Source organism: Nannobrachium achirus, assembly GCF_963921795.1.
Source record: "Nannobrachium achirus genome assembly, chromosome: 11".
Taxonomy (NCBI): Eukaryota; Metazoa; Chordata; class Actinopteri; order Myctophiformes; family Myctophidae; genus Nannobrachium; species Nannobrachium achirus.
This window is the reverse complement of record NC_137820.1, coordinates 40,183,603-40,198,103: the sequence shown is the minus strand read 5'-3', so window position 1 is coordinate 40,198,103 and position 14,501 is coordinate 40,183,603. Positions and strand designations below refer to the sequence as shown.

At 41.5% G+C, this 14,501-nt stretch overlaps 1 protein-coding gene across 1 annotated transcript in view; it reads right to left on the bottom strand.

Annotated features, from left to right (window-relative positions):
• Nucleotides 1-10,964, bottom strand: part of LOC308294338 (chemokine-like protein TAFA-5) — a gene marked incomplete at both ends in the record, with an annotated part of 218,002 nt that extends 207,038 nt beyond the window's left edge. Inside the window, one exon of the mRNA XM_080737067.1 lies at nucleotides 10,850-10,964. Coding sequence (XP_080593193.1) covers nucleotides 10,850-10,964 — 115 coding nt within the window. The remainder of the gene's footprint in view (nucleotides 1-10,849) is intronic.
• Nucleotides 10,965-14,501: the final 3,537 nt, after the last annotated feature.

Here is a 14,501-nt window from a genome sequence, read left to right as displayed (position 1 = left end):
CAAGCATTTTGGCTCTTTTGGGGGGGGGGGGGGGTGTTCACTAATCGACTTATCGCAAAAAATGACGTCTTTTGTCTGTATAGCTCCCAAACTCTTCTGGATCGGGGCCCTGCACTTAAAAATCTCAAAAGTGTTCGCGGCCCACCCATCTGACCACTTGACTGCCATTTGGCTGCCATGTTCTCAGAGCATGCCTTATGTTAATGATCAATCAATCGATTGTGTTCCGGTATTTGGATCAATTGAACTGTTTAATTTATCAGTATCACAGAAAATACCATGATTTCTTTTTCTCTCATTACAAAAGACATGAAGCAGAGCCGGAGGTATAGACTAAAATGATGAGGTTCTCTCTGGGAGTATCAATGATGGATAGGATCAGGAACGAGTACATCAGAGGGACAGCACACGTTAGACGTTTTGGAGATAATGCCAGAGAGGCCAGACTGAGATGGTTTGGACATGTACAGAGGAGGCATAGTGCATATCGGTAGAGGGATGCCGCGGTTGGGAACTGCCAGGCAGGAGGCCTAGAGAGGAAGACCAAAGAGGAGATTTATGGCTGTAGTGAAAGGGGACATGAAGTTAGTTGGTGAGAGCGAGTAGGAGGCAGAGTACAGGGTGAGATGAGGGCAGATGATTCGCTGTGGCGACCCCTGAAGGGAACAGACGAAATGGAAAAGAAGAAGAAATGTGTCATATTCATAAATCATCATAAAAATCGTATCATATTGCCTGAAAAATACCTAATTCTCGAAATCTGAGCCAAGACCCGCTTCAATGGTGTGCACACAGAACTTAAGCCGAGTTAAACCAAGGGGTGGCGTACTGTTGTGCCAGATGGTTGAAAGAGAATCTGTGGGAAGGGCTCTGTCGTCGACAGAGTATCTGGCTATTGAGTATCTGGGTTGTAAGGCCATATATCGTCATTGTCGGGCAGAAACCTTGTATCTCCAAGTTTCAAATTTGTATGTTTTTCCGAGAAGTAAAGCCCTGCTTCATCAGACAAGGCCGTCACACAAAAGCAGTGAAAACAGCAGATCTACAAGCACGCAACGCCTCGCGGTGCAAGGCGTTGTATGCTTGTAAATCGTCTGTTTTCAATAGTTTAGTTAATTTTTTAAATGATACAAAACAAAAGTTTTTGGACATACAAGGTTTCCACCCGACAACGACGATATTGAATACCAGGCATTCCGTGGCATGGTCTGACACCGCACACTGTAACTAAGGCACTCGATCCAATATCCTCCACATACTGTAGCAATGTCACCACGGCCCACCGGTGGGCCCCGGCCCACATCTTGGGAATCGAGCGGGTCCTTAGTGACGCCGGCGGCTCGAGCGACTTATCCCTTTGTCTTCCATTGTTAATGACGGTATCATCACATCGCTCTCTCAGCGCTGTGAATACCCCAATAAGGACGGCAATGACCTTAGGCTGACACTGCTCATGCAAATGACTTCTGTAATTGGATTAGAGCCTCTCATCTACTTTCCAATCACACACAGACACACTTCAACCCCGGCTGGCAGTCTCGCACCATTCGGGCGGGTACACGTACCAGGGTGCTGGGTGGGTGGTTGCTCGGTGGTGGTCAGGGTGGACAAAAAAAGTATATAACCAAATGAAAGTGGGTTTACCAGAGTAATTTAAACCAACTAAAATTGGAGAGACATTTTTGCATAGTCAAGCATGTTTAAAAGTAGTAAAAAATAGCAACTCTACAAGCTCAAAATGAATCACGATTCACTCCACTACATTTCAAAGAAAAATATTGTGCTTTTGACTCCACTACAACATTTCTAGGAATGGCAAAAGGGTATATTATGAAAAAAGGTATACATTTGCTCCGATTTCAAATATTGTGAAAATAGCAGAACTTCAGGCTCACAAATCACAATATGACCATTAGTTATTTTCGAAAATGTCTAGGTTATTTTTTGCAAAACAGCAAAGCATTAATACTAAAAATAATATGTATACTTTTGAATGGCATTTTTTTAAACATACTTTTGAACACTCAAGTAGGCATATCTTTTAAAACAGTACTTTAAAGGACAACTTCATATTTTAGATTGTAATTAGAGAAAAGAAAAGATGAGTGTTAAAATGTTTTCATTTACTGCTTTCTATCATTTTAGCCATTTTAACAATGTTGATTTCGTGGTTGGGGGCATAGTGTTACTGTAAATAGTAATAAAGAAATCAATGGCTAAAATGACCATATTTAGCCACTTGTAAGTATGCCCTCACCTACTGAAATTAAAATCGCAAAAATGGCTAAAACGATAGAAAGTAGTGAATGAAAAACATTTGAACACTCATCTTTTCTTTTCTCTAATTACGATCTAAAATATTAACCCTTCTTGTAAAAAAACAAAGTTGTCCTTTAACTTGAGTATGAGATCTTGACTGAGCAACTCAGTAAAAGTATCAGTACTGCAATGACGAAATATACTCTGTTACAAGTACAGTAAAAGTCTGGAAAATGTACTCAAAATACAAAGGTATTGGTATCAAAATGTACTTAAAGTATACTCATTTTGCAGAATGTTTTCAAATGTATGACATGGTCGAAATGTGTATAGAGCTGAAGTGGTTGATTCATGTTTTGTAATAATAATCCAAATCTACAAAGTAAATAGTAACTCAAGTTTTCAAACAAGTAAATAGTAACTCAAGTTTTCAAACAATTGTAGTACAACATTCGCCTCTGAGATCAACAGTAGTGGAGTAGAAGTAAAAGTACTGAAAATTGGAAATACAGTACTCCAGTATTAAGTAAAAAAATATAATAATAATATTATACTTAAGTACATTATTTAAGTAAATGTACTTACTGTAGTTACTTTACACCACTGGGAGTAGCTATAGTTTGTCCAGAATGTCCACTACTATGGAGCAAGACTGATAGTTTTACTGGATGAGGATTTATGGTAAGGTTTCCAACATGAACCCATCCAACCATGTGTCTAGGATGACCTACGTCCGCTATCGATTCAGCAAACACAAACAGGGTCCAAATTTACGCAGGAAACAAGCAAAACATCGATTTGGACGTAAAATCTGTAAATTTATTTGGCCAAACTGTACTGTATGCACTCTGCCTTGGGCTGTGCTGCCACTGTGTGTGTGTGTGTGTGTGTGTGTGTGTGTGTGTGTGTGTGTGTGTGTGTGTGTGTGTGTGTGTGTGTGTGTGTGTGTGTGTGTGTGTGCGGGTGCGGGTGCGTGCGCGTGCGTGAATTACTATCCTTGAGGTTCAAAATGTCCCACAAGTATTGAGAAATAGACACCATTTTCCTGGTCCTAACAAGTGAAATGGTTGTTTTATAGTTAACATTTGGGGAGTTTGGGCTTTGGCCTTCTTTTTTTATATGATAAAACTAAAATATCAAACATATCAGAACCGACTAGAAGCAGGGATTAGCATCTCTGCCCGGTGTAAATCCAACACTGTGTGTTCAAATTCTACAATAGCAAAATGTAGCAGATCTGCAGGCTCAAATCCGCTTTGCACCGTGTTTCGTGACGATGTAATATATGGATTAAGTAGAGCGTTGATTTACGTTTGTAAGAGAGAGAGGTTTCATTGTAAACCATACAATTCACCCTTTGACCAACCAGCAGGCTCTTTCTGCCTTGTTCCGCCCTGGTTCCGCCTTTTTTATGTTGAATTTGCTAAAACATCACTTTTGGAGAAATAAAAACATTTAAAAACATGCCCACTCAATGGTAGTGGATGGAGAGAAAGGACTTTTGTCCCACCAAGACACAGCAACCAATGGGTGCGAAGAGGGGCGGGACAACAGGCGGGACTTGACAAAGGGTGAATTAGGCGGTTGTCACAAAAATGTCCATGTTACAAATGGTACGTATAATAACAAAACCAACATTTGGTAAATCTGTGTGCCGAGCGTGACAAAAAAGACAAAAAAATAAGAGATATTCAAATGACAACAAAAATATATTGGTTGCCTAATTGGCAAACTCTGCCAATTAAATTACTTCTCAAAATCTTTAACCGTTACTTTTAACAACACAAAACCTCGCACACTTTTGGACAGGTGCTCGGTTTGTGCATTTGTTAAAGTTTCACTGCAGACGTTTCGCTGGGAGTCACACCTGTGCGCTACAGCTGCTACTGACGACGGCGTCGTTATAATTCCAACACAGCGAAGGTTATTGTTCTAAATAAGTGTCTCTATTCATGCAGAAAATAAAAAGTGCAAAAGCCCCAGCCAGAACAAACAAATAAAGATATGTCAATAGACTGAAAAGGTTATATGGGGTTATAAACTATACTGTGCATCACCCATAGTTATTATGGTAATTATTTTAAAACAAACTCTCGTAGTTTTGAGATGTGTCAAAGGTTTCCACAGTACAGAGGATGCATTGGTGGATAATTAGTATGAATTAATACTGACATTTCAACTGCCTAATTAAACATGAAATACTAAACATGAAATATCCAGCTACTGCCATATATGTTGAGGCCTGCGTTTCGGAGCTGTAATACACGAATAACTAAATTTAGATAAAAATGCCACATGCAACCACGTAACTCTATGGTCATCGATGCATGCACACAGATTTGTATTAGTACACTTGTGAGGCCATGAACATCTAAAGCTGAGTTATAACCAAGATGGAAATAGCAAGACATGCCATCTCCGGTTTACTTCCTCTACCTGCATGAAGTGGGCGGACTCCTTATTAGGAGGTTGGAGTCTATTCTTTCCAATGGAAGAGTGAGAGCGTGAACATAACTTCTTTAGCCCAGGGGTCTTCAATGTTTTCAGGCCAAGGACCCCTTAGCTGAGAGGGAGATAAAGCAGGGACCCCCCCTACATATTGTATAAAATTGTGTCGCAGATTTTCACTTGTTTGACAGCACTGTCATCGGTATGTTGGATTCATGTTAATGTGTTTTTTTTTCAGACATTTAACTATGTTGATAGTAAATTTGACCTTTGACTCTGTACTTGGAATGATATTTTTAGTCCAGTAAAAATAAAGCTGAGGTTGGAAAAAATTGTGTTATTTAGTTTTTCAACTGATTCTGACAGGAAATTAGGTCTACTTGCCAGGATAAAAGATCTACCATAATCTGCTCACTGCAAATACCCACAGTGGCCAAATCAAGTTGGGCTCCCATCGACTTTCTATACAGGAGGAAAATACCCAGAAAAAAATCTGCTTTAAGTAGGATGTGAGGGGTCTAACTAGGGGTTTGTCATGATGCTGAATCCATTGCAAGCATTTGTTTTGCACAAAAAACATTCATTGGCCCCAGAAAACGCCCACAAAACTGATGAAAAGTGATGACTCATCACTTTTCATCACTAAACCATCATTTTCTGGGGCCATCTTTAGCCCAAGGAATGTTTTTTGTGCAAAACAAATGCTTGCAATGGATTCAGCATCATGACAAACCCCTAGTTAGACCCCTCACATCCTACTTAAAGCAGATTTCTTTCTGGGTATTTTCCTCCTGTATAGAAAGTCGATGGGAGCCCAACTTGATTTGGCCACTGTGGGTATTTATCCCGGTTTTATCCTGGCTAGTAGACCTCATTTCCTGTCAGAATCAGTTGAGAAACTAAATAACACAATTTTTTCCAACCCGAGTGGATTTTTTTCCTAGAATTACTAGACTATTTTTTAACCTCTACACCAAACCTATTTGCCAAAATCTACAAGCTCACATAGATCTGCTATTTTTGACTAAAGTTCTCCTCAGAATAGGGATGCAAGGGTTCAAGTTGTTAATTTAAAAGAATTACCCTTTCAAATAAAGATTTGGGGTCCCCCCTGTAGTAACTCTAAGGACCCCCCGTTGAAGACCCCTGCTTTGGCCCCAAGGTCAATTAACTAAATATTGAACCTGATTGCCACAAGCCACACATTATTCCCAAGATTTTCATTCTAAAATGGCATTTTTCAGAGAGACCGATCAGGGGGTCTACTTCATTATCGACCTTTCTCTGTCCCAGCAACATGGGTCTTCAACAGGGGGTCCGAGACCCCTAGGGGGTCCTCAGAGTTACTACAGGGGGTCCTCCAAATCTTTGAGTGATAGAAAGTTTTTTTCTCCTTTTTTATATGAACCACTTGAACCCTAGTGTCCATATTCTGAGAACTTTAGCCAAAAATAGCAGATCTACAAGCTCTGCGAGGCGTTGTGAGCTTGTAGATCGGCTATTTTCGGCAAAGAGCTTTGGTGTAGAGGGGAAAAAGAGCTGATTAAGTACAGAGTGAAAGGTCAAGTTTATTAAGTATTGACAGTTCAAGTGGTGAAATATCTGAAAACACAAATTGACATGAATCCAAAATACACTGCTGATCGTGCTGTCAAACAACGAAACTATATGGAATCTATGATAAGGTTGTGGGGGTCCCTGCTTCATCTCTCTCGCTCAACTAAGGGGTCCTTGCATGGCCTGAAAACGTTGAAGACCCCTGCTCTAGCGGGATCTATAGCGCCAGTGAACATTGGACATTCGCGAGATTTGCACACTTGTGCACCAGAGGCAGCGCACAGCCATGGCAACATGTGTTCTGCACCATGGCTTCAACATGAGAGGTTCAGCACAGAGCGTGTTCTGTAGTGTCCGTCTGTCTGCAGACTATGTGTGAGTCAGTTCAATCCATGCAGACGTCCACTCTAACAAGCTGCTGCCTCTGGCTCAACAGACAGACAGACAGACAGACAGACAGACAGACAGACAGACAGACAGAAATGACACAGCAACATGTGTAGGAGAGTGACTAACAACCTGTGCCAGTATTTTAATGATATTGATAACATTGATATTAATAGATGAATGTAAAAAAACAAACCTGAAAATGCATGCGGACCACTTACACAGAGATACCAGGTTTCTGCAATAGTCACGCACACACACACACACACACACACACACACACACACACACACACACACACACACACACACACACACACACACACACACACACACACACACACACACACACACACACACACACACACACACACGAGGTGTGTGTGCTGTCCAGAGGCAACATGTAATTGCACTTCTCCAAACCCATGATAATAATTGTTTTGAGATTGTGCATGTGTGTGTGCACTGCAGAGAGAGGGAGAGAGAAGGAGAAATAAGGGACGCACAGAAACAGAGTCTAGGCAGACTCCATACATTTTAAGGACAGGTGGTGCGTAGCACGGCGAAGGGAGGGCCTTTGTGCTTTGAAGCGGGCCGTGAGAATGGATGTTGGTACCCGGCTCAACACCTACTGTATCTATAATTCACCTCCAGCACAAAAAACAATGTCCGCAGCTTATCACGGCTTCACTGACAGAGCGAAGCAGAACCCAACAGCTTGTTGCAGTCACTTTCACCTGATTCCAGCGCTAACTCACAGTCACAGCACAAAAAAAAGGCCACCCCTCGTGGAAATACCAAGCAATGTGTGCATATAGTCTCTGTGTGGATATAATAGGCAAAAGACTACAGCCAGTGCGTCAATTGGGGGTATTCTGGCAGCTGCCATACCTTGGGTAGAGGGGAGAAGATAAAAGTTACTTTTAAATATAAATCCATGAATGTTTCTTTGTCTATCTGTGCTGGTTATTATGTTGTTAAATTACAGTAAAATAACTATGCAAAATTGTACAAAATGGACACTTTAACAACTTCAAATGCAAAAATTGTACAAAATGGACACTTTAACAAGGTATTATACTTATATTCTCCCCATCTTGACAAAATGGTATATTGGCAGGTCAGCTGCACAGGTGCAATGCATTATTGTTAATTGATGCATGTTTACTAACATGCCAAGTATAGCTGCTCTTGAACAATGTTCCAGGCTGCCATATCCAGCCCAAGAAACCGTAGAAATGGGGGTAAAAAATAAAATGTACTTCTTAAAATAAATGTATCAAGCCTGTTGCTAAGGTATGGCAACATGACTGGTCTTCGCGCGCGTGCAAGACACCTGTCATTTTGCCATACCTTAGATTTTTCTGAACTGACACCACTGACTACAGCCTGCATGAAACAATACGTTTGCCTTAATATGAATCTTGTGCTGCAACCCCCCTCCTATGTGAGTCAATATAGTGAGTGCATTATACACAATGGTTCTCTAGTTGACTCCAGGGAAGCTGCAGTGCGCTGCTGGTTTCATTCTAGCCCAGCTAATTAGGCACAAAGTGAATAATACAATTAACTACCTGCTATAATAGACAACTAGATGTCAGGGCCACAGCACAGAGCCGCCACGGTGCAAATAATGTGAGTTGACAACGTAGCTGCACCGAAGGGATTTTGATTCTGCGCGCCGTGCTCACATAGGCACACACACACACACACACACACACACACACACACACACACACACACACACACACACACACACACACACACACACACACACACACACACACACACACACACACACAGGCTCTTTAGGCCTATTAATACAGCCTTGATCAATGGGTGAGATTTAAATATACCATGCAGGTTCAAATGAAATGCTACGAGAGCTGTTATCGAAGGTCTTTTGATCCATGTCTTGCTGCTACACCTCAGTATGTAAAATAATACAATGAAAATTTACGGAGAAAAGTAACACATTGCGAAATAAATTAAATTAAAAAAAAGTATTACCAAAGGGGGAAAAATAGCTACATTTTGACAAAGGCAGCCAGCCGCACATCAGCTACAGTGTCGGTGTGACTCTTGATGGTGTGGATGGTTTTCACAACATTTATTAGTACTCTGGGTGGAAACTAAGGCTGGGCGATATTAGGAAAACCTTCGATATTCGATAACATTGTTGAATACCTAGATAACGATATTACTCACGATATTAGTAAAAACATTTGAATTATATAGTTTTGAATGTTTTTCTGCTTTAGGTCCACTGCCTGACTAACCCAGATAATGAATAACACATCCATGCATGCACACTGCACAGTACAGATAGAATAAAGAAATGAAATGCCTTATTTCCATGGTTTTATTGAAATAACCACATCTGGTTACATATGGACTGCTTTTTTGCACGTGCTACGTGCAAATTAATGAATTTGACACATACACCAATACCTAATTTCAAGCCATCTTCCTCGATAATGTATACCTTGCATGTTGATACCTTGATATCGATATATTTTTGATATATTGCCCAGCCTTAGTGGTAACATCGTAACACGTTACTCCTACAAGCTCTGGTTTGTATAGTGAGCACACTTTGTTAAAAAGAGAAGCTTTACAGTTTACAGGGAGAATGTGTTGGCACGAGGTCAGAGTGCATCCTAGCACGAGTTAAGGCCCAGTCACACAGTTCACACAGCTTCGAAGAAGAAAATAAGAAATGCCTCCAGCAGCACAGCTACAGTGCAGAAGAGGAGCATGCACGGTGCAAAATGCCAAACCATCAAGCCAGGGGCGTCGCACCAAATTCTGGGCCCTGGGTACAAGTATTCACTGCGTTATTTTGTGCTTTAACTATTGAAAAATAGCAGATATACAAGCTCACAGCGCGGCACCGAGTCCAGCGCTGCGAGCTTGTAAATCTGCTATTTTTGAAAAATCGTGAAATCTTGTGTAAGTCTTTGAAGGTTTTTGGAAAAACCTATGTTTCTATGTCAGTGGTGCTCAAACTTTTTCATGTGAAGGACCCCCAAAATGATATGTATTTGGCCGCGGGCCTCCATCTCAAAATATTTAGTTCCAGGGAACCCCCCAGAAGCTTAAAAAACACATATATTCAAAGATTTGCACACATTTTCACGACTTTTCAAAAATAGCAGATCTACAAGCTCGCAGTGCGGCACTCTGTGCCACACTGTGAGCTTGTATATCTTCTATTTTTCAATAGCTAAAGTATAAAATAATTAAGGCCCCCTCCACCGTGGGCCCTCGTAACTCAGTCCCACTTTCTCCCCCCACCCTTGTGACGCCCCTGCCGTCAGCTGCCTGCAAACCTGCGATACAAAGAAACCCAGTTGTTGTCTGCATGTGGCCAAGGCTCACTTTAGTATTGATTCTCTAGTCTTAGGAGGAGTGTCAAGTTGTTGGAAGTGGGAAGCTAAAATCCTCTTGAGTTGCAGAATGCAACAAAGCATAATTTCATGGCGTTATCCTTTCTTGGATATGGATTAAGGTATATGTCGTTGCTGTGGGGTGCAAACCTCGTATATACAAAACTGTACAGATGGGGCATTTATTTAGGAAAAAAAAACACAAAACGTTAGCTATGGAGCAACAATAAAAATCATTCTTTGACTGCCTTATAATCCAGCTTTCATTAATCGTTTTTATTTTTTATTTTTTTTTATCTCCTGTCATGTCATATTATCTGGGTTTATTGTTACAGTCCTGAATGCCAGCATTCATATCCTGGAGGAGGGGCGAAGGGGGGGGGGGGGGGGGGGGGTCACTTGCCAAATATAGGCGATCTACAAACTCACAACTGCCAAAGTGAGCTTGTACTGTAGATCGGCTATTTTTGACATAGGCCTATTGGTCAAAAAAAGTGCACACCAACTCAGTTTTTTTACTAAGACTAGAGTATTTTAGTGGTTAACAGCCATAGAACTATGACTAAGACCTAGAGCACGCCTACACACACACACACACACACACACACACACACACACACACACACACACACACACACACACACACACACACACACACACACACCTCAAATGAGAAACTGAGCGAGACAGCTACAGGGCAACCTGAGCATGATGAACGACTCAGTAATAGACATGTCCAGCCAGCGGCACAATAATAATCAACAAGTGCTTTATGTAACAGCCGAACGAACAGCAAAGCGATAAGCTCACCGAAGTAGATGATCAGCAGGCTGACCAGAAGCACCGCCGCCCAGAAAGTTGACGACATTCTCGGCCAGGCGGTGACACTGATCCTCCGGCGGGCGAGCTTACGAGAAGAGGCCATCGGGGTCCCAGTTTCGCCCGCAGCAGCAGCAGCAGCAGCAAGCAGCAGTGGAGAGAGGAGGGGGAAAAAAATCGATCGGTTCACCAGCCAAGCCGCCCCTCAAGAGAGCGCCTCTGGCCGCAGCAGGTAATCCCCAAGAAGGACGTCTTCATGCCGCGTTGGTTCGAGGCAGTCCGCGGTGCCGGAGCTCTCATTGTGGACTTTGAAAAGAGAGAAAGAAACGAAAAAAAATCACGTAAATTCTCAGCAAAAGCGGCCACGACCAATAGATGTCCTCAATGTTATAGGAATTGATCAGTGCAGCAAATCCAGACTTGCGGTGAATCTTGATTCCAAAGAGGTCACAGTTTAAGATGATAGTTAAAATTCATAAGTCTGAAAGAGGTTATACTGGGTCGATCATCCGAAATAGGAAAATTGGCTTCTGCATATTCAGCTTTTGAAGAGAAACTGTTTCCCCGCAAGCCACCCGCTGCCACCTGGGGCGCACCAGAACGCAGAACGGTGAGGAGAGCTCCGTCTGAGCACCAGAGTGGGAGAGAGAGAGAGACAGAGAGAGAGAGACAGGGGAGAAGAATGAATTAAAGTAGAGAAGGTCTAGAAAGGAACAAGAATGGAGGGGTGGTTGACATAAAAATCCAGCAAGGAATGAACGCTGTAAGGCAGTGAGAGGGTTGGTCACGCGAATGACGGCAGACAATTCAACAGCGGCAGGAGAGTCGAGGAACGTGAAAAGACTCAAGATAGGAGGGAGAGAGAGAGGGGGGGAGAGAGAGAGAGAGAGAGAGAGAGAGAGAGAGAGAGAGAGAGAGAGAGAGAGAGAGAGAGAGAGAGAGAGAGAGAGAGAGAGAGAGAGAGTTTTAAGAAAGCTACAGAAAAGAATGATCAGCCTACAACTTGCCTCGGGGCGTCATGCTCCTATAATAGGCTATCCTACTGTATAGGCTATAGGTAAACCTATGCCCAGCTAAACAAGACAGCCTGTATGCTTGCAGGCGTTGTTCGTTTGAACATCAGTTAGAATGAATCCCATTGTGAGCTTGTAGATTGGCTATTTTCAAATGGCCAAAATGTATAAAGTGCTGGAGTGATTAATGCATGTTTTGTAGGCTACTAAAAATCGAAATACAGTTCTGAAACAAATGTATTGGAGTAAAAATACAATATTTGGATCCGATAGGCTATGTAATGGAGTAGAAGTCAAATGAAAAGTAAAGTACAAATACTTAAAAATTGTAGGCTACTTAGGTACTACAGACAGTACGTAAATGTACTTAGTTACTTTCCACCACTGCCATCATCAAGTAACCAAAATGATATAGTCTATAGACACATATAGTTAAACGCCACAGTCTTCTGTTCTAGGCTAATTAAACAACAACTGCATGCAGTTGGAACCGTTCAACTGATGTAGTTCAGCACCACGTGCTAGTGGACAGCTCCTGTAACCTGGAATAGGCCAACTCTTTTCCACCTCATGAATCTATGCAGTGGTGTGTGTGTGTGTGTGTGTGTGTGTGTGTGTGTGTGTGTGTGTGTGTGTGTGTGTGTGTGTGCGCACGCGCGCGCGTGCGTGTGTGTGTGTGTATGTATATATATATATATATATATATATATATATATGGGTGGGTGACGTGACGTAGCGTTTTCGCTGTCCTCGGTGTCAAACATGTATAAATAAAAAATATATTTGTCAAAAACCTTCTGAATATTGTGCAGGACATTAAGCTTTATGTGAACTTACTCAAGATTAAAACATTTCATTCCTCATTTCTTCAGAATCTTCAACCAAACATGGTAAATGTCATCTGGTGTGACTGTCCCGACCTTGTTTCTCAAAGTGGGAACTTGAATAAAACTAAGAAAAAGAATTGCTAAAATTCATTTAAAAATGAATTTAGGCAAAAAAAATGTCTATTTGTGAGCCTATATCTTTTCAAAGTCCAAGCATAATGTTTTCAGTCATTTCTGATCAAAAAGATTTTGTCCCCCAAACCAAAATCATCTGGTGTGACACTAGTTTGGAAAAATTAAACAGGCAATAATTTGGACACCTACTGGGCTAGAGAGGTCCTTCTTCTGTAAGGCTATTCAGCACTCCCAGCACAACTGCAAGACAGGTGTCTGAGGTGAGTTATGATTTTAACATTTTCATGAAATGCCATCTTGTTGAAACTTTGACAAGTGTGGCACTTCTGGATGTCATCTGGTGTGACACCTTTTTCATTAATAAAGCAAAAGTTATTTGAAACTTTGGTCATAATTACATGTAAATCTAGGTTGTTTTGTTATAGCTAGCATGTTGTTAGCATGCTAATGTGTACCTGGTAGCCTCAAGGTAGTCCTAAATGCAGAAAACGTCATCTGGTGTGACACTTCGTCATCTGGTGTGACATATCTGCTTGTCACGCCAGATGACTTGATTGTCACACCAGATGATATATACTGTATTTTCCTACAGACATAACAATAAATAACAAGTCCCATGTTTCTTTTGTCCATTTAAAACATTTTAACATGTTTAAAACAACGTTTTAAACATTTTTACATAATTTAATTTAGCTTAATTCGGTGATACAGCAAATTCATCAGACAGAGCAGAAACCCCTTCACAGAAACCTAAACCTTATATTGTGGTAACACTTTATAATAACTATCCGTTATAAGCAGTTAATATAAGACACTTGACAACAGAAAATGGGTGGTACAGAAAATGTGATTTTATTATTTCCAAAATACACAAACATACTGTATAGTGATGAATGAATGGATATGGAGGAAGGGCATTTAAACAAAACCATAGCTGTTCTTATCCTTACTTGGATACAGCAAAACAAAAAAAAAGAAGGAAAAAAAGTAGGACTACTAGTTATAGATTTAGCACAATTCAAATAAATTGATTAATTTGGACTCACTGATGTGTTCAACCAGAGGCTCAGTGCGATTGCAAGTCATCAGCTCAACTGGCTTCATCAGGTGAAGCAGTTCAGACACATCAAGGAGAGCATCCAACCCAATGAAATGGTCTTGCATATAGACTTTTCTGAGAACTATGCATGTAAACTAAACACAGAGATTCAGGCGTTTCATTTTGGTGGCAATAGGCAGCAGGCAACAGTGCATACCGGAGTTGCCTACTCAGTCAGTGGCTCCCAGTGCTATGCCACCATTTCACAGTCCTTACGCCATGATGAGCGTGCTGTGTGGGCACACATCAAGCCAGTTATTGATGATTTCCGAGGAAAACAAGACAATGCAATTGACACCCTGCATGTCCTCAGTGATGGGCCAGCAACCCAGTACCGGAATCGCACAAACTGCTTCCTCATGAGCAGCATTCCTTATACATGGGGATTCAAGAGGGTCACCTGGAACTTTTCAGAGCGTTCCCATGGAAAGGGCGCACCTGATGGTGTGGGAGGGGTGCTGAAGCGTAAGGCAGACATGTATGTCCTCGGAGGCAGTGACCTACAAACACCGAGGGATCTGTGTGAGTATTTACAGAAGTCCTCTGAAAAAGTCACTGTCATGTGGATC